Raw genomic sequence first — 21,788 nt, forward strand, 5'->3', positions numbered from 1 at the left:
GTTAGGCATGTACAGGATCGTGGGATATGAGGAGTTTTTTCCTCCCTAAAAGGGGAAACTTGAGAGCTGATGGGACTGCTGGAAAAGGTCTGTTTGCAACCAACAAGCAGCCGCCTGAACTTTTCATTGTCGGCTACAAGGAATGGGTCTTTTACCTGGCCTTCCTAAGCTCTTCACCTTCCCCACCCTGCCACAGGCAATACTTTCCTTCTGTACTTTTCCTTTCCTTTCTGTTACTCAGGGCAACCACCCTGCCCAGCCACCACATGTTGAAACTCTAAGTCAGAGGTTGGATTAAAGATGATGAGGCCCATCTGAGGGCAAATTTAAGCCTTGCCAGTTTGATATTGGGTGCTAAGCAGAGTGGCTAACGTCTATGTTTTATCATATGTATTTTGCTCTGGCCAGAATGAAAAAAAATAATTTTCCTTTATGATGCAGCTTGGCCCCCAGGGTGATGGTGCTGCAGGCTGGATCACTGGGGGCCGCTCAGGGAAAGGGAATCCAGAAGCCTGGCATGCTGACAAAAGGGTAAGAATTTCTTTCCAGTCAGATTTCTGGCTTCTTCCTCTCTGTGCAAACGGGTCAATGAATGGTTTAAAAAAAAAATCAGTGTTTATCTCCTCTGTAAAGCTTTGATTAATGCGAAAAAGAATTCTAAGGCTAGTCTTAAGCTGGTGTATTTCGTGCTATGAATTAGTCGTTCTGTGTCGAGGCGTACCTCAGGGTAAAACACGGGCTTAGAACACCTGTAAGCCCACTTTTCCAGACAAGCCAGCAAGTTGGTCAGTAACAAACTTGAATACAGGTCCCTAAAACAAAAAAACTGGATGACATCTCCACCTTGTTTTATGCCCTTGGGAGCTTGACCTTTTAACCACGTTTAATGCCTTCCAGGGAACAGGAATTTTAGGGTTCATGTCATAGTTAGCTCTAAAAATCATATTAAATAGTTAAAAGCCTTTGCAAGCTCAAAATGAACTACTCTAGACTCCTTCTGGGAAAGGAAATGGAGACTGCCCCACGCTATCGCTCAGTAGCTAAGGTTTTTGCACTTTCACAGTGGTGGTCCGGGTTCAATTCCCCACCTAGGAAGTAAGTTGTTTCTGGTTTAATATCTGCGTGAACTTGTCTATTCTTTTCTCCTCCGCGGACTATCTTAAATTTTCCTTTCTCTGAATACCTGGGAGGTTACCTTTGGTAAAATTCAAAAGCCAGAAATATCAGCTGCTTGGCATAAGAAATTCTAAAAGGACGTTATTAGAGAGTGGTACGGTTAAAATCAGTTTAATTAAAAGTGGATATTCAAGCTCTAACAGCCTCCTTGGGAAAAACAGGAGGCACCAGACACCCCTTTCCTGGCCCTGTTCTTCCAAGGGCTCCACCCTAAAGCCAGTAATCCAATTAAGAAACTTAAACACTGGCAAATGAAAAATCTTACAACTACTGTAGTAATCTTCTTCTGTCTTTCTGTGTAGCTACATATGTGTTGTGTGTAATGCTTATATAAAAGAGCTCTAATTGGCTTAAACAAAAATAAGCACTTAAATCAAATATTTTAAAAGTAAAATAAAAACTGTAATGCCTTTTGGTTCATGTAACTTTAGTAATCTTTGGGAAATGAAAACAGCTTTAAAAATGACTGATAAAATAAAAATGTTTAGTCTAAATTATGCAGGTCAGATACTAAGTTGGCTAAATGCTTTAAGGTCATGAACTGCTTCTTTAACTTTTAAAAATTGTTTAATTTACCTACCTTAAAGCCATTAAATTCTAGATAAGGCCTGGGGACATGTGGAACTGGCCATGCCCCCTAGCTATACAAAGAAGATTACAAAGAAAGACATTTTATATAAGAAAGGATCTTATATGGTAAATTCTTGTCCTAAAGTAAAAAAAACTGGTTGTTTAAAAGGAGGGAGGTTTAGGGCAAGTTAGAAAGTCCAAGAGTCTCAAATGGTATGGGTAAGTCATGAAAAAATTTGTGAAAGGGAATTTATGCAAGAAATGTTGTACAATTCAAAGGTTGTTAGGTCTGCTAAATGCTTCATAAAATGCCACTATGGTTATTACTGTATAACTTGCCTGCTTTACAGCTAGGTAAGGCCTGGGGACATGTGGAGTTAGCCACGCCCCTAGCTATGCTGGAGAGTCAGACCTTATCTGCACTTCTGCCTAGTGTGTCCTAGGCAGGCTCCATACCTAGTGTAGAATGAAAATCTCAAACTTACCAAAGTTTTCACCAAAAATAAAAGTTGCTAAGAGTTAACATTATAACATGCAATTGAAACTACTGAAATAATTTTACATGCAGTGTGTAAAGAAAGTAAAATTTGTTTTTGGTGAAAGATTATAAGAAATCATGGGAATGTGAATTTTTTTTCTGCCTAAAGTATTGAAGGATTGTTTTAAGTAAGAAAAAAAAAATCTAAAGGTTTAAGCAAGTTGTGAAAGGTTTATAAAAAGTAATTGTAAGAGATTCAGTGTGTGAACATACTGGCTAAAGTTAAAGGGGTACTATTCAATTTTTCCATGAATTAAATTTTAGAATAAAAGCACAACGGGTTTTTCTTAGCGCACTCATCTGCTCTTTCACAAAAAAAAAAAAAAAAAAGTAAAGGGTTATAAAGGTTTATAAGAATCCTAACTTATGGTTAAATATTAAAATTCAGTAAATATGTCTAAAAGATTTTATTAAAAATTGCATTTAACATTAACAGTACATTAATATAGAGGTGAAATCTGGCTTATTTGGTATAAAAATCATACATTATCAAATGTAAAATGGTGTTTTGCTTTCTTTGGACTATATGTGCATAAATGTGTTATTGGTGTATGTTCCAAATTATGGGAAACTCCTATAATTCTAATATAACTTAGTGTATGTAATTAATCATTATAATTGTTACGTAAAATTTTGTGTGCCACAGAAGTAACCAAATTTCCTTATCAATTGTGGCTTTAATAGTGGCTGTCCTAAAACTTTTTATCATCTACAGACCATTGTTGTCTTGTTTTAATCCTCTTTAGAAGGTGGTTTATAATTAACTAGAGAACTCTAGCAGGTGTTCTTAAATGCAGGTTTCTAATAACTTTGGAAATTGTAAGATTAGAATAGAGGAAACAACTTTTAAAACTCTTATGAAGAGCTGGAATGTTTATGAATATCTAATAGAACAGAAGTTAACTGAATTAACTGGACCAATAGAAAACTAACGTAATCTTTTTAACTTTGCTTAAATGCTGCTGATCCGGCCAGGTGCAGTGGCTCATGCCCGCAATCCTAGCACTTTGGGAGGCCGAGGCGGGTGGATCACCTAAGGTCAGGAGCTCGAGATGAGCCTGGCCAACGCATGGTGAAACCCCATCTTTACTAAAAAAAATACAAAAACTAGCCGGGTGTGGTGGTGCACACCTGTAATCCCAGCTATTCGGGAGGCTGAGGAAGGAGAATCGCTTGAACCTTGGAGGCAGAGATTGCAGTGAGCCAAGATCACGCCACTGCACTCCAGCCTGCTCGATGGGAGCGAGACTCTATCTCAAAATAAATAAATAAATAAATAAATAAATAAATAAATAAATAAATAAATTATGCTGCTGATCCTTTGTTTTTCAGAGTCAAGGAAACTTTTCATTTGAGCTATTTACAGCTTTTACCAATTAAGTAAAGTATACTCCTGTAAACAAAATTTGGAGCATATTTGTTTCTCTCTACCTGATTTCTCCAAAATTTGGAAACTATTTGTGAGCATTCTTAATTTATGGCAATATAGTTATTTGCATAAGTGCAATAAGAATCTGTTTTCTTTTATAACAGAACACAACTGAAGAAACTAGTTATTTTACCAAGGCTTTAACTGGAATGGCGTGTACAAGGTTTCTGACCTGTGATAAGTAAAGAATGTCACTTTCTAACAGGTCCAGGAGCCCCAAGTTATCTTGGGACCCCAAGAGGAGAGGAATTTACTCAACTAATAGTTATTTGAGGGTACAAAACCATGGCTGAGTTTGGTTTTAAGAAATCTTAACTAAGATTCCTTCTATGGAACAGAGTTCTATCAAAGCCAATTTTAAAAGAGGCTATGTGAAAAATAATTATTTTTGCTGCACTTTATACAAATAATCAGGCCAAGTATATAATAAAGCAAACCAGTCTTACCATGATATGTTTTTAGTAAAAATGAAAAACTGGAGAATGAAATATTATGTTTCAAGAACTATGGTACACTTTCTATTAAATTCAAGTCTCATTAGTTGTTTTTAAGTTTGTTTCTGCAATTTAGGCTAACGCTGCTTATTCCTGTGAACCAAAGAGTGATCTCTGACTTCTGCTCAGAAGAAACAAGAGGGATAAGTAATGTAAAAATCTGGATCAGTATTCTAATTCTGGGCACATTACAATCAGCTACCAATCCCAGATCGGCTTAGTTCCAACAGTTGCCCAGTTCATGTAAAGCCTTCTAATTTAGTTTATTTGGAATAACTTTACTTATTTTGCTTTACTCTTGTGGAATATACTGCTGTTATACTCATTGTGTAGGAATACAGGACAAGCTTACTGAATGTTTTCTTAAATTAAACACTTATTAATCTTCCAGATATTGCCTTTTCTCAAAACTCAAGAGTTATGAATGGACCTTACCATACTGATGCTTTCTGACTGAGCTCCTGTCTACTCTGAATGCAAGAAACCCTCATAGTTAGGCAGGAATATCATAATCGCTATTCAGCTTGAAGAAGTTAAAGAAGACGGATCTTCGTCCCTCTGCAACCCTTACGATTAAGAGTTCTCTTATAAAAGGGCGGGAGGAAACAACAGAGGTGTGTGAACAAGAGCAACTCCATCTTAAATAGGAGCTGGGTAAAATGAGGCTGAAACCTACCTGGCTGCATTCCCAAACAGTTAAGGCATTCTAAGTCACAGGATGAGATAGCAGGTCAGCACAAAATAAAGGTCATAACAACCCTGCTGACAAAACAGGTTGCAGTAAAGGAGCCAGCCAAAACACACCCAAACCAAAATGGCAACAAAAGTGACCTCTGGTCATCCTCACTGCTACACTCCCACCAGTGCCATGACAGTTTACAAATGCCATGGCAACATCAGGAAGTAACCCTATATGGTCTAAAAAGGGGAGGCATTAATAATCCACCCCTTGTTTAGCATATCAGCAAGAAATAAACATAAAAATGGGCAACCAGCAGCCCCAAGGGGTTGGCTATGGAATAGCCATTCTTTCATTTCTTTACTTTCTTAACAAACTTGCTTTCATTTTGTACTGTGGGATCACCCTGAATTCTTTCTTGCATGAGAGCCAAAAACCCTCTTGGGGTCTGGATCAAGACCCCTGTCCTATAACAATCCCACTCTGTTCTCTCTGTTCTTTGTGCTCCAGCCACACTGACTCTCTTTTGTTCCCTTACCACAACATGCTTCCTCCAGCAATAAGGTGGCTGCCACACTGCTCCATCTGCTGGGACCCTCCCCCGCCCCAATGCCTCCTGTATCACTTTCTTGGGGAATTTCTCCCTGACTTCCAGGCAAAGCTCTCATAAACAGTGTTCCTTTCCTTCAGAGCACTTAATTCAGTTTTAAAGCAAACATTACTTAGTTTAACTATTTGAATTAATTATTTTAGTTATTTGCCCACTTCCATCAATAGACTGTGGAATTCATGAAAGCGAGACCATGCCTGGCTCTACTCACCACTGTATACCCAGCAAAATGCCTGGTATATAGCAAACACTCAATAAATATTTGTTGAATGCATGAATGAATAGAAATGATAAGTGAAATGAGCCAGTTACAAAGTGCTTTTACCCTTGATAATTTCTTCTTCCCCAACAAACTGTACATTTTTTAGTGCAGTGATCACATTTCTCTTGTTCTCCATTTTATCCTGAATACTTAGGGTCTGAAACTTCAAAAACATTTATTAAATGAAGGAATGAAGGACTTAAGCTTCTGAGATTAAGCAGAATGCCAAGAGGAGAAGAATGAGAAAAGCCTTTCTGACTACAGAAATAGCAAAAGCACTTATGGTATTGATGTTAAAAAGCTACCAGTAAAAGAATGTGATGCCTTAGGATATATGGGAGCACAGCTGGGAGTCAGAATAGGAAGGGCCACTTCAGCTGTACTGTTTAGGTGAGTAGTTCTCATGATGACTCTAAGAAATATAAAGCAGAAGCAGCAACCCAGAAATGGGAGAAGACACAGGTGGGCATGCAGATGGTAAAAAAGGGGACTATCAAGAACATACTGAAGAGTTCAAATAACAAAGTTGTCTGGAAATACATAATGTCAGGTCAAACACTGCTAAATACTGTCCTAAGTCCACAGGGCATCAGAATATCATAGGATAGTAAAATTACTTGAGTCATCAAAAAAGGACTAAATTACACTACTACTGCTGAACTACTTACTAATATTGGTTGTGGTAGTAGCTGGCTGCGGTTACAGTAGTTAGCAGGAGCAGAAATGAACATTTATTGAGCACTTGCTATGTATTTTCTCATTTTATTTTCATTACTACCCTGTTAGATAGTTTCCACCCTCATTTTTACATGAGAAAATCATACTACGTGGGGCTTAAGTAATTCATTTAAAATCATCCTGCTAGTAAGCATTAACACCAGAATTAAAACCCAGCCTGTAGCTGTGAATCTCACACTTTCAGCCACTATGTTATATTCTGATTAAGAAAGTACAGAAAGATGTTAACACAATTTAGAGAGCTCCTATGAAGAATAACTCAAATGAAGTTTGGCCAGGCATGGTGGCTCATGCTTATGATTCTAGTACTTTGGGAGGCTGAGGCAAGATGATCGCCTTAAGCCAGGAATTCAAGACCACCCCAGGCAGCAAAGCTCTTGCAAAAAATTTGTGCCACTACAAAAAATTTTAAAAATTAGCCAAGTGTGGTGACATGCACCTGTAGTTCTAGCTACTTGGGAGGCAAAGGTGGGAGGATTACTTGAACCCAGGAGTTCAAGGCTGCAGTGAACTGTAATTGCACAACCGCACTCCAACCTGAGCAATAGTCTTAAAATAAATGAATAAAATGTGATGCTTAATGAGATAAGCCTTCAAATAGCTACAAAACCCACCAACTTTCCCTAAGCAGTCTAGATGGCTGAGGTCCTATCAAAATGATGCTAATCCAGAGTTATCTCCAATGCATGACTATACCATGTATTGTTACACACTGGACTGTCTAATGTATAGTGGCCATTAAAAATGGGCAAAAGATATGAACAGCTCACCAAAGAAGACAAACAGGTAACAAATAAGCATATGAAGATGCTCAACATGATGTAATTAGGGAATTACAAACTAAAACAATGACATACCACTACACACCTATTAAAACAGCTAAAATTGAAAATACTGATAAAAACCAAATGCTCGTGAGGATTTGGAGCAACAACTCTCATTCCTCACTGGTGGGAATGCCAAATGGTATGACCACTTTGGAAGACAGTTTGGCAGTGTCTTATATCATAGGCTTACCATACAATTTGTCAATCACACTCCTACATATTTGCCCAAATGAACTGAAAACTTACATCCACATAAAAATCTGCACATGAATACTTACAGCGTCTTTATTCATAATTCCCAAAAATTAGAAGCAACCAAGATATCTTTCAATAGATGAATGAATAAATGAACTATGGTAAATCCATGCAGTCCATTACTTAACAACAGTTAGAAATAAGTGTATCACACAAAGGAAGCTTAAATGCATACTGCTAAGTGAAAAAAGCTAGTCTGAAAAGGCTACATATGGTATGATTCCAACTAGATGGCGTTCTATAAAATGCAATACTATAGAGACAGAAAAAAGGCCAGTGGTTGCCAGCGGTGGTGGGTAGGGTTGAATAGATGGAGCACAGGACATTTTTAGGGCAGTGAAGCCATTCTGTATGATACAACCATTAGAGCTGCACAAGAGTGAAACCTAATGTATAACTACTGGCTTTTGTTAATAATATTGGTTCAGCAACTTTAACAAATGTACCACACTAATGCAAGATATTAGTAACAGGAGTAAAATGAGGGATTGGAAGGATATGTATGGGAACTCAAACTGTATTTTCTGTGCAAATTTTCTGTAAACCTAAAACTGCTCTAAAAAATAGTCGATTAAAATTTAAAAAAAGCATAAAAAAGGATAGTTTTTATGAAATGAAAATCACTTACATGAGTCAAAAAAGAAAAACCTCACAAAATTATTAACATATCTAAAACAGAAGGCAAAAGTAAAAGACTGAAGAAAGAGCAAAGAGCAGGGGAAAAAAAAGCTCAGATTGCTGATGAAGCAAAGAAACAGGCAAGACACAATCATAAACAGAACAAATAAGACCGGTTTATACTGAAGTAGAACTGATAATAAAGACATAAAACACATGAATCTTTATGTGAACTGAAATATATAAAGTGCATACTGTTGAAATATTAGGAAAAGTTAACAGAAACACACAAGAAAATGGAAACTTTAATGCATTTCTCTTAATCATCCATAGATCAAATAGTCAAAAACCTTAAGATAATAGAAATAAGTAATTAAGGACATTGACTTAGTAAGTATATATTGAGGTCCATAACCGATAGAGAATAATTATTTCCAGAACCCATGGAATATTGACCAAAAAATTATAGTATAGTAAGCATCCAAATATACATAAATCTCTTAGGCAAAAATTTTATAGTCCACATTTTCTGATCAAAATTCAATAAAGAATAACAAAGTCTAAATTTTAAAATTTGACCATTTAGAGATTGAAATTATTTCAGTTAGTTTCTCCCAAATGTTTTCCCCCAAATCAGTGCATCAAAATAAGCAGGAAATAAGCCTAAGTACCATATTCCAATCTTGCTCAAGAGTTAGCAGACAGGAGGCCAAGAATTCCTGCCAAATCCTCCATTCCTTCACTGGAGCCAAAGTCTACTACCATAGACAGTTTACAAGGCACAGGAACACGAGAACAATATTTTTTTTTTTTGAGACAAAGTTTTGTTCTTGTTGCCCAGGCTGGAGTGCAATGGCGTGATCTCAGCTCACTGCAACTTCCGCCTCCCAGGTTCAAGTGATTCTCCTGCCTCGGCCTCCCGAGTAGCTGGGATTACAGGCGCCTGCCACCACCCCCGGCTAATTTTTTGTATATTTTGTAGAGATGGGGTTTCACCATGTTGACCAGGCTGGTCTTGAACTTCTGACCTCAGGTGATCCACCCACCTCGGCCTCCCAGAGTGCTGGGATTACAGGCGTGAGCAACCGTGCCCGGCCCAAGAACAATATTCTTAAATGGTTTTCTTGACAACCAGGCTGAAACTAGTGGGCCACTCTTCACGTGCATCCAGCAATTCCCTCCTCTGTGAATGAAAAGCTCTTTCACAGGGCCAACCCACTGGAAAAGACCAAATAAGTATCTATTCCAACACTAAGTACAAACACACTAGAAAGAAAACACCTCACATTACACTGCCCGACAGGAGGACATCCCAGGGATTCACTTTATAGACTGTATTACACCAAACAAACCTGAGAAATCCAATGTCACTAAGAATTGTAAAAAATTTCAAAAGACCATGGTTTAGATTCAATGTAATCGTGTAATTCGAAATATGGAACAACTATTTAAAAATGTCATATAATTGTAGTCCAATATCAACACCAGGGAAATTGACATTGGTGCAATACCTGTTAAGACTAGACATTATTCATGAAAACAACAGGTGCTGGAGAGGATATGGAGAAACAGGAATGCTTTTACACTGTTGGTGGGAGCGTAAACTAGTTCAACCATTGCGGAAGACAGTGTGGCAATTTCTCAAGGATCTAGAACTAGAAATACCATTAGACCCGGCTATACCCAAAGGATTATAAATCATGCTACTATAAAGACACATGCACACATGTGTTTACTGCGGCACTATTCACAATAGCAAAGACTTGGAATCAATGCAAATGTCCATCAATGATAGACTGGATTAAGAAAATGTGGCACACATACACCATGGAATACTATGCAGCCATAAAAAAGGATGAGTTCATGTCTTTTGTAGGGACATGGATAAAGCTGGAAACCATCATTCTGAGCAAACTATCACAAGGACAGAAATCCAAACACCGCATGTTCTCACTCATAGGTGGGAATTGAACAATGAGAACACTTGGACACAGGGCGGGGAACATCACACACTGGGGCCTGTTGTGGGATGGGGGGAGGGGGAGGGATGGCATTAAGTGAAATACCTATTGTAAATGACGAGTTAATGGGTGCAGCACACCAACATGGCACATGTATATATATGTAACAAACGTGCACGTTGTGCACATGTACCCTAGAACTTAAAGTATATTAAAAAAAAGACTATAAACATTACTTTTCACCAGTTTTTACATGTACTTGTGTGTGTGTTGTGTAGTTCTACACATTGGATTACATGTATATATTTGTGTAATCATCACCAAGATACAAAACTGTTCCATCATGACAAAGAAGCTCTTTTTTACCACCTGTTTATAGTTGGACTGCCTCCCTAACACTGTGCCTGTCCTCTGGTAACCACTCAATTGTTCTCCATCTCTATACTTTTGTCATTTTGAGGATGTTACATAAATGGAATCGGGTGATATGAAACTTTTAGAGATTGGTTTTTCTCACTACGTGAATCCACCCAAGTCACTGCATGTATGAAAACGGTTTGTTCCTCTTCTCTTGATAGTAGTATTACTTGGTATGAATGTACCACAATGTTTAATCATTTACCTGCTGAAGGACATTTAGGTTGTTTCCAGTTTTAAGTACAAATAAGGCTGATATACACATTTGTATACAGGTTTTTATGTGAATATAAGTTTTCACTGCTCTGGAGTAAATGCCCAAGAGGGCAATTGCTGGGTTGTATGGTAAATTCACGTTTAGCTTTATAAGAAACTGCCAAAGTATTTTCCAGAATGACTATACCATTTTACATTATCAACAGAAATGATGTATGATACAGTTTCTCTACATCCTTGCCAGCAGTTGGTGTCATCACTATTTTTTATTTCAGCTGTTCTAATAGCGCGTGGTTTTAATTTGCATTTTCCTAATGGCTAATGTTGCTGAGCATCTTTTCATGTGCTCATCTGCCATCTGTATGCATATCCTCTTCAGTGATACGTCTGTTTATGCCTTTGCCCATTTTCTGACCAACCGTCTAAACTTTCTACTGTTGGGTTCTCAGTTCTTTACCTATTCTATATGTCTTTAGTCAGATATGTGGTTTACAAATATTTCCTTCCAGTGTGTAGCTTGTCCTTTCATCCTCTTAACAGGGTCTTTTGCAGAGCAAATATTTTTAATTTTAATGAAGTCTAACTTGCTCTAGGTCCCAAAGATTTTCTCCTGTTTTTTTCTTACATTTTACATTTAAGTTGTGATTTATTTCTAATTAATACAAGATACATGATTTAGGTTGATTTTTTCAGCTTATAGAAGTTCAACTGGTCCAGGACCATTTGTTTAAAAAAAAAAAAAGTCTCTCCTTCCGCCATTTAATTTGCATGTGTTTTTAACATCAAACCCACTCATATCTGTCTTCAGTTCTGGGAAATTCTTTGACATTATCTCTTCAAATATTGCTTCTCTGCTATTCCCTTCCTTCTCCACTTCACACGTGGGAGCCTTTGAATCTTTCCTTCATGTCTCTTATCTTTCATTCTTTGTACCTCTTTATCTCTTTGTACTATATCCTAGGTTGAATTCCTCAGTATCAACTGTCCTTCAACTCATTCTCTCTTGAACTGTGACCAGCCTAGAGTTTATCCCAAAGTATTTTTTACTTTAATAATTGTATTTTATATTTCCAGTACTGTACTTTTAATTGGTTCTGTTCTAAATTCAAATTTGCTTGCTTTTGTTTCATAATTTCCTAGAAGTTAACCATGAATGTTATTCCTTCCTTCATCTGTTTGGTGAGCTTAAACATATTTACTTGAAATTAATTTTCAGATTGCTTTACTATATTCTGTTCCCAAATTCATCTCCTGATTATTGTCTGTGTTTCTTGGTACTAGCTATCCTCGTGTGCTTTGGAATTTTAATTTGCTGAGCTCTTCTTGAATGAGAACCCTTGCTTGCTCTCTCCCTCCACTCACTGTCAGTGCTTTTACAGATATTGCCACCACCCTCCACCCTCATCCCAACAGAGGCCTCCAGACCAGAACCAGGTCTTACACTGATAGTTCAGGGTTCCTGTAATACTAGGGATAACATAAACCCAGCCATGCCACAGTCAGGTCCTGGTTGCACTGCTCTCTTTATTCCTTGGCACCCGAGAAACACAACTTTAAATGAGCCACAGACCCAAGCAGCCTTGTTCAGCTTCTTTTCATAGGTATGACAGTATCACTCCAGCTTCTAGTTTCTGTCATTTCCTCTGGTCCCCGTCCAGGGATGCAGTTCCTTTGGTCCCATACCCTCACGTAGTATTTCCCACTCTTTTTGACACCATGACATACGGAGAAAATAACAATATTTGCACAGTACACAGCTAGATGGATGAGACTGTTCCCTCACCCAGGAACGATTGGCTGAGGGCTCTGATCATCACCCATGCCCTGACTAGCTGCCCTGAAGCCTGAGAAAAATCAGTATTTCATACACTGGTAAACCCATCCACAGCATGCTCTAAGGACAGTAATACCCTAAAATAATGGACTCCTAGCACACTCTGCCTGTTTCTGTAGTTGGTTCTATTTCTAGTCCACCAGGATGCTTATCTTGTTATTAAAGTACAAATATGTTAATAGCATTTCATTTACCATTATTATGTATTTGGAGCAGAACACAGAATCTAAAGCATGAACTTAAAGATCTATCATAACCATGCTTTTCCCTCTGTTGGAATGCCCTCCTTCCACCTCTCTACATGACTTTTTCCTACTGCTCCCTCAGGTATCGGTTTAGATGTCATTTAATCAAGGGAGATTTTCACGACTCCATTTTCACCCCCAAATGTGGGGTTAGATCTTGTAAGCACCTGATTTTGCATGTAATTGTACTGTATTGTTATTACCTATTTACCTTAAACAGAAAGGTCCCTGATGGCAGGAACTGCCTCTTTCACTTCTGTATTTCCAGATCTAGCACAGTGCCTGCAATAAGTACAAACTCAATAAATATTTTCATTTCCCCTATAACAGAGTTCCATGGTGGAGAGGATAATGTAATAGTGAAGAGATGGAGCTCTAGAGTCAGAGATTGTTGGGTTTTAATAGTAATTCTAATACTTATTATGTGACATAAGAAAGCTACTTAGTCTTCTCTAAGTTTAGTTTCCTCATCTATAAAATGTACATCACAGTTCAATTCCTATCTCTGTTACTTACTAGTAACCCTGGGCAAGTTCCTCTCTTGATTTCAGTGCCTGCCCTAAGTAATGTTTCAAGAATTACATCAAAGGCTGGGTGCGGTGGCTCACGCCTGTAATCCCACCACTTTGGGAGGCCGAGGCGGGCGGATCACGAGGTCAGGAGATCGAGACCATCCTGGTTAACACGGTGAAACCCCGTCTCTACTAAAAATACAAAAAATTAGCTGGGCGTGGTGGTGGGCGCCTGTAGTCCCAGCTACTCGGGAGGCTGAGGTAGGAGAATGGCGGGAACCTGGGAGGCGGAGCCGGCAGTGAGCCGAGATAGCGCCACTGCACTCCAGCCTGGGCAACAGAGCAAGACTCCATCTCCAAAAAAAAAAAAAAAAAAAAAAAGAATTACTTCAGACAACATCGATAAAGTCATTTGTTCTGTGACACCTTTTCCTGTTTCCTTGTTCCCACTTCATGCAGAAAAGGGAGGACCTCACAGCTCACCCTTGAGGTGTGCTGCTGACTGAACCATTTTCTAAGCCTAGGTGGCATCTTGGTGAAAGGCTTTCTCTGCCACCAGAGCTTTGTGTCCACAACTTACTCAGGCAAAGTGGAGGGCAATGTCAATAAGAATTTGAAAAAATGATTTTATGTGTCATACTAAATTTACCTAAAGAAATTGAATATACCTAAAGAAAAATAAAAACAACTAACTGCTGACTGGATCATGCTGACTCTGAAAATGTGAGAGGGGAAGAGAACATCTCCATGAAAATCCTTCTTTTGAGATGGAGTCTCACTCTGTCACCAGGCTGGAGTGCAGTGGCGTGATCTCGGTTCACTGCAACCTCTGCAGCGATTCTCCTGCCTCAGCCTCCTGAGTAGCTGGGATTACGGATGGCTGCCACCATGCCCGGCTAATTTTTGTATTTTCAGTAGAGAAAGGGTTTCACCATGTTGGCCAGGCTGGTCTCAAACTCCTGACCTCAGGTGATCCGCCCACCTCGGCCTTCCAAAGTGCTGGGATTACAGATGTGAGCCCCCGCACCCAGCTGAGAGTCCGTTTTTAAAATGAAGGCATCTACTACATTTTGCTGTGTTCTAAACCCTACTGCTGGAAAGAACATGTAAAACTAGAAGAGAATGCTTGTCAGATAAGAAATTCAAGTAGGGGAGAGGCAATGCAGCAAAGCACTTTAAAGTTCAAATTATAATGCAGAGGCATAGAGAGGCTACTTTCAAGCACTACATTTTAAATATAATTATTTAATGAAGAACAGAGCCTAGTGACTGAGAGAAAATTAGACCCATTAACCGATAAAGAAAACTAAAATTCAGACCAAAGGTTCTATAGAAGGCAGAAGGAAATAACGCAAAAACCCTGGCATCAAACAGACCTGGAATCAAATCCTGACTCTGCCATCTCTCACTGTGCAACCTTCAGCCAGTAACAGCTCTGAACCTCAGCTTCCACCACTGCAGAATGAGGATCATTACCCTCGCCTCCCAGGGAGCTGGGAGGATCAAACGAGATTCCAGATACCAGCTATGAAGTGCCCAGCCCAGTGCCCAATGCATGGTTGGTGCTCAACAAACATCAATCCCCTCCCGTTCCCTTCCAGGTTGCTTTATTAGCAGGGATCATAAAAAGGTTTGGAAATTACTAAAAATCCATGTTCTCATGTCTGTAATTTATAAACTTCTAAGTCTATTTTGCAAGCTGATTCTCTGAGATGCACAGGCGTGAGATCTGGTGAGCACCCAGAGCTGGATCAGTGCAGAGGTGTGGTTCCAGGCCAATGCCTAGAAAGACTAACCAACCTAGAAGACACCTTGGGTGGCCAAAAGACCGCAAGAAACTAGAGCAGCCAAAAAGAGAATGGATTACTTGAGCTTCGGCTCCCGTCCTTCGCTTGTATACTGCCAGCAGATGAGCCCGATCAGGTCCTGCACCCTGGCGCTGGCCATTGTCACCACAGTCATTGGCAGCAGTCTGTCCTGGCTCGAGTGCAGAGGGAGGTAGACATCGATCTTCTTGGTTGCTGTTGTACCCACATGACCCTGTGGACAGAACACACACGTGAGAGCAAAGCACACTGCCAGTTATACAGACCCTACTGCTGTCCAGGCCTGTGGGCAGCACAGCCATTTTTCATCCTTGCTGTACAGACCTGCTGTGACCATGGAATGGTCCCAAAGTGGAAACACTGTCTAGTTTCAAGGATTCTTTTTCCTTAAATTTTCATTTTATAATAAACTAATGGATCGGGATCTGCCAGCAAGAAGGTAAATGGGCACTACAACTAAGAGGAAAATATAAGAGTGGTGAGTAGAGTTGATGTTTGGTGTTAGGAGGCTGGCTTTGCTACTAACTCAGTGTGTCCTTGGACCTTAGCATGGGTGCCTCTCCGGCAACTGTCTCATTGTCCTTGAGACAATGAGATGAGCTGCCTGGGAAGCTGTCATACTCTCCCAGGAAGGATTTAGGCCCGCAGCACTGAAACAAGTGCTTGCCTTCTCAGAGACTACGGGGGCTAGTTCCACTACGCAGTACATCTGTTTCCTTCAGTACCACACAGGTTCAAGGGCCCTTTGGTCCTCCATTATTGCCCTAACCACCAACCCCATACTGCTGGATATATTTCCACTCCCTCCCACACACCTACCACTCCTCCCACCTGCGTCTTCCACTCTGCCCTCAAGAGCTGCCCATAAATCCTCAGCTGCTTTTTAAAACGATTTCCTCTACCTCTCGGACTTCACTGAACCTGCTGTTGAGGATACTGCCTCCTCTGCTGTCCTGTTAAAAGAGGACTGCTTTGTTTTTTTTTTTTTTAATAACCCCTGCACCCTCAAGGCATGCAAGAGTAGGTATCCTAGTCCCTGCTAACACTTCCAATCTAGTACTTCTCTTTCATGAAAAAATCCTTGTTCTCTTGAGACCCAGGCCATCCGACGACACCATCCTCTCCCCCTCCTTTTGTGTTTCTGTTATCCGCCAACTTTCTGGCCATTCCCCTCCCTCACAGAAGGCTTGCACGCTGGCTCAGTCTTCCTTCCCACCCATGCAATATGTTCACTACACAGAGTATATAGAAAAGTGTCACAGAAAACGAGTTCAAATCGGAACACTTGATTGTCCCTCACTCCCTCCTATCCTAAGTCACAACAACAGCCCCTCTTATTTTAATAGTATGTGCTGCCACCACTAAGCCAGCTGCTCATCTCAACAGTCTTGATACTTCTTCCTCCCTCACACTGCCTATCTACTCCATTAGGAAGTTCTAATGTCTCTACTTCAAAAATACATTTCAATGGGGAAAGTATAGTCTTTTCAACAAATGATGCTGGAACAAGTGGATAGCCACATGCAAAAGAATAAATTTGGGGTCCCGCCTCATACCATATAAAAATATCAATTCAAAATAAATCAAAGATCTAGACGTAAGAGGCAAAACTATAAAATTCTTAAAAGGAAACAGGTGTAAATCTTCATGACTTTGGATTAGGCAATGATTTCTTTAATATGACACCAAAAGCATAAATAACAAAATAAATAAATTGAACTTCATTAAAATTAAAAACTTTTGTGCCTAGGCCAGGCTCACGCCTATAATCCCAGCACTTTGAGAGGCCAAGGCAGGGAGATCACTTGAGGTCAGGAGTTTGAGACCAACCTGGCCAACATGGTGAAATCCCCTCTCTACTAAAAATACAAAAATCAGCTGGGCGTGATGGCAGGCGCCTGTATTGCCAGCTACTGGGGAGGCTGAGGCAGGAGAACTGCTTGAACCCAGAAGGCAGATGTTGCAATAAGCCAACATCATGCCACTGCACTCCAGCCTGGGCGACAGAGGGAAACTCCGCTCAAAACAAAACAAACAAACAAAAAACAACTTTTGTGCCTAAAGGATACTATCAAGATAGTAAAAAGACAATCAAAAGAACGGGAGAAAATATTCGCAAATCATATATCTCGTAAGGCTCTACTATCTAGAATACGTTAAGAAGTCTTATAATTCAATAAGAAGATAAAATTTTTTAATGGGCAAAGATTTGAACAGACATTTCTCCAAAGAAGATACACAAATGACCAATAAACACATGAAAACTGTTTCATATCATTAACCATAATGTAAATTACTTCTTACTCACTAGGGTGGCTATAATTTAAAAAAAGCAAAAACTCCAAACAACCCAAAAAACCCTAAAAATAGCAAGGATTTGTGAGGATATGGAGAAACTGGAATCCTCAGACACTGCCAGTGGGAATGTAAAATGATACAGTCATTGTGAAAATGTTCGGCAGTTTCTCAAAAATGAAACACAGAATTACCATATGACCAAGTGATTCCATTCCTAGGTATATACTCTAGAGAACTAAAAACATATGCTCACATTGAAACTTGGACAAATGTTCATAGCAGCATTATTTATAATAGCCAAGGAATGAAAAACACCCAAATGTCCACTAACTTATGAATGGATAAACAAAATCCATACAATAGAATATTATTCAGCCACGAGAAAGAAGGAAGTACTGATACACACAACATGGATGTACCATGAAAACATCATGCTAAGAGAAGGAAACCAGACATGAAAGGCCACTACTGTATGAACTCATTTATATGAACTGTTCAGAACAGGCAAATCCATGGAAACAGAAAGTAGATTAGCGGTTGGCAGAAGATGACGGGGTGAGAAATTGGGAGATATGAGGTTTCTTTTGGGGGTGATGGTAATGTTCTGAAATTGGCAGTAACAGTTCATAACATTGTTAATATATTAAATACCACAGAACTGTACACTTTAAAATAGTTAAAATGGTAAATTTTATGTAATGTTTTATCTTAAGAAAAAAAGTGAAAAATATGTATTTCAAAACCATCTCACTTCTATCTCCACTGCCACCAAAATTACCATCAGGTCTCACCTGAACTATTGTAATAGGTCCCAAATTATTCTACAGTACTCTTGTTTTATCTGATTTGTTCTCTACACACAAGTTGGATCTGTTTTTTAAACTCAGATTTGATCATACTACATCCTGTTTAAATTCCTTCGATGAGTGGCTCCCAAACACCGTGAACAAAATCCAAACTCCTTGCAACATCCGACAAAGCACCACATGATCTGGCCCCGTCTACCTCTTTAACATCACCCACTGCCACTCCCCAACCTGTTCATCAGACTTCGGCAATACCGGCCTTCTGGAAGTACCCTCAATATACCAGCACGTGTGCCTGTGTGTACCTTGCTTGCATTTCCCACGTCCCAGGGCTTAGCAGGTGCTGTTCACTGTATCTAGAGAGGCTCTTTTTCATGGCTTTGCATGCGTGACTCCTCATCCTCTAACGTGTGCCCTTGGGAGGTTACTTAATCTCTCGATGCTTCTGTTTCCTCATATGTAAAATGAGGAGAATGGTAGGACCTACCTCTCATAAGACCCTTATGAGAATTATTATTACTTATTATTAATTATTATTATACAGGGCTCAGCTGTCACTGTTAACACTCCTTTTGCAGTTATTCTCTCACACATGTCCTGTTCGTTTCCTTCAGAGCGCTTAACAATTGAGATGATTTATTTATGTACATCTTTAGTGTATGCTTTCTCCACGAAGTTTCCTCTGAACTTCCTTGAGAGCAATGTTAACGTCTGCTTTGTTTACTGTTCCATACATAATGCCTGGCCCTGTGCCTGGCACACAGAAGACCCTGAGGAAAAAATCTGTTGAACTACAGAATGAATGTATGAATGACTCCAGTGCCTGCCAGGACACGTGGTAGGAACTGAGTAAATGTTAGTTTTCTCCATCCCTCTTGCCCTTCCTCTATGGGTCCATTTCCTGGTCATAGATGAAAGTGGAGGGACTTGAGCAATCATGTGGTTCCATCTTTAACTCTATAATTCTATCATTCTCAGGTGAAAAAGGTCAGTACAGGCAAAGGAAATTATAAAGTCAGTTTAAAAAACATTTTTAGAGTAATTCCACTTTGCACACAATCCAGCATCCATCATTAGATCAACTGATTTTTTTCCCTCAGCCTCATCTGTATGTTATAAAGCAACTACCAAAAAAAATAATTCTCCTACATAATGCATGCACCCACACTTGCTCTCTCTCTCTTACACATGTGCACTCTCTTTCTGTCTCGTATGCAAACACACATGGGCAAGCACACATTCCCTTGCGTGGTTTTCAGCTCTGAAATAATAATTTCAATGGCTAACAAAGACTTCACTAAATAACAAGTGTTTTGGCCTTGTTGGGCAGGCAAAGGGTTACAATGCAAACAGTGGGAATCTTTCTGGAGTGGGTGGATAGCCCTCATATTACCCTCCTTTTCAGACCCAGATCAGTTGCTTGTCATTGCTCTCTCTTTTTATTTCTGGTTATTCCTCTTCCTCTGGAAGCACTAGAACTAAGGAGCTATAGGATTCACAGTATCTCAAGATATGAAGATTCAATGAGATGACAAATGTGAATGTCCTTCCTAAACTGTAAGGTGCTTTAGAAATGCAGAGCAGTATGCCAGAAAGGGCCTCTGTGTTGAAATTCAACCCATTTCTATTACTTAAGCCTACTACAAGGTCACATGAGGCCAAGAACGGGTACTGCAGGAACACTAATAATATTGACTATTGTAACAAGAGCTAGCATTTAGGCCAGGTGTGGTAGCTCACACCTGCAATCCCAGCACTTTGGGAGGAAAAGGTGAGTGGATCACCTTGGGTCAGGAGTTCGAGACCAGCCTGGCCAACATGGCGAAACCCTGTCTCTACTAAAAATACAAAAATTAGCCAGGTGTGGTGACGGGAACCTTTAATCCCAGCTACTGAGGAGGCTGAGGGAGGAGAATTGCTTGCAACTGGGAGGCAGAAGTTGCAATGAGCTGAGATGGCGCCACTGCACTCCAGCCCAGGCAACAAGAGTCAAACTCCGTCTCAACAAAAAAAAAAGGGGGCGGGGGGTAGGGCTATCATTTACTGAGAATTGTTAAGTAAACTCTGCTAAATGTTTGCCTAATTATATCATTTAATTCATAAAATAACTCTAAGAAATAGGGTTCTATCATAACTTTTTTTTTTTTTTAAACAGTCTCGCTCTGCTGCCCAAACTGGAGTGCAGTGGCATAGTCTCAGCTCAATGCAACCTCCACCTCCCAGGTTCAAGCAATTCTTGGGCCTCAGCCACCCAAATAGCTGAGATTGCAGGCACGTGCCACCACACCCAGCTACTTTCTGTATTTTTAGTAGAGACAAGGTTTTGCCATGTTGGCCAGGCTGGTCTCGAACTCCTGACCTCAAGTGATCCGCCCACCTCGGCCTACCAAAATGCTGGGATTACAGGCATGAGTGACTGCGACCTGGCATAACCTTTATATTACAGCTGAGAAAACCAAGGCTTACAAGGCTACAGTCATCTGCCCAATAACCAAGGTGGAAGAGCCAAGACTCAAACCTCATGTCAGCCTGACTCCAAAGGCCCTACTGTAAACACCATTGCCTTCTTTCCCTGGACTTATTCTAAATGTAATCAATTCCTACTCTTCAAGGCTTGAAAATCGTCTCCTTCTTCTTTTCCCCACAAACCTGAGGAAAGTTTTGCCTGAGGAGCTGCTTGAGGAGAGCAGTTAGGAGATTGAGACTCTAGGAAATCCTGCCACTGTCAGTTGACTGAAGGGCAGTCACCACTGTTTAGGAAATGAGGACAGATAGTTACATGGTACTTATATGAGTAACATAGAGTACACTCCTCTATTTACTCTAAAGAGTACAGTACTCTTTACTATCCTCTATTTCATAGTAAAATAGAAAGTGGGGCAAAAACTATCAGAATGAATATGATAGATACTTATTAAATGAATGAAGCACTTTATCTTTTTAATCTTCTAATTCCATCTTGAGGAACTGATGATGGGCAAAGTGCCTCGCACACTGAAATTACATATTTTTTAATAAGGAGACTGTCTTCTGAAAAAGCTCAAGGTGGTGGCAGTTTGCTCTATCCTAATAGTCCCTATGTTGCAATATTTAGAAGGAATCATCTAAAACATAAAACAATCCATCAACATAACAGAAAGTAATTAACTTATTTAAAAAAACGGTGACCGAAGGATTAAAAGTATTCATCACACATCAAGGCAAGCAATATTCCATAGATGTCTAAATACGAAAAAGCAACTAGCAATAAACAAAGATCATATCATACAGTTTCACTGCATGGCAATTTATGTGTTCCACCATATAGGACTGGGGAAATGGAGGCATATTTAGAGCACAGGGAAGTGGACAACACAGAGAAAGTGTTGCATAGGGAAACTCGCTTAGCTTTATGCTCTCATTCTCTCATGCACTCAGCAAACACCAGCTGAAACATCATGCTGGGCTCCCAAGACAAAGTCCACTGACATACAACGC

At 39.7% G+C, this 21,788-nt stretch overlaps 1 protein-coding gene across 9 annotated transcripts in view; it reads right to left on the bottom strand.

Annotated features, from left to right (window-relative positions):
* The window catches only part of MAPKAP1 (MAPK associated protein 1), a 265,491-nt gene that overhangs the window by 130,264 nt on the left and 113,439 nt on the right, over positions 1 to 21,788 (bottom strand). For all 9 annotated transcript variants that reach the window (XM_054519346.2, NM_001131510.1, XM_024251698.3 and 6 more), the window contains 1 exon segment: positions 15,249 to 15,421. In XM_054519346.2, coding sequence (XP_054375321.1) covers positions 15,249 to 15,343 — 95 coding nt within the window. In that variant the 5' untranslated portion in view covers positions 15,344 to 15,421.

The sequence above is a fragment of the Pongo abelii genome, chromosome 13 (genome assembly GCF_028885655.2).
Source record: "Pongo abelii isolate AG06213 chromosome 13, NHGRI_mPonAbe1-v2.0_pri, whole genome shotgun sequence".
Taxonomy (NCBI): Eukaryota; Metazoa; Chordata; class Mammalia; order Primates; family Hominidae; genus Pongo; species Pongo abelii.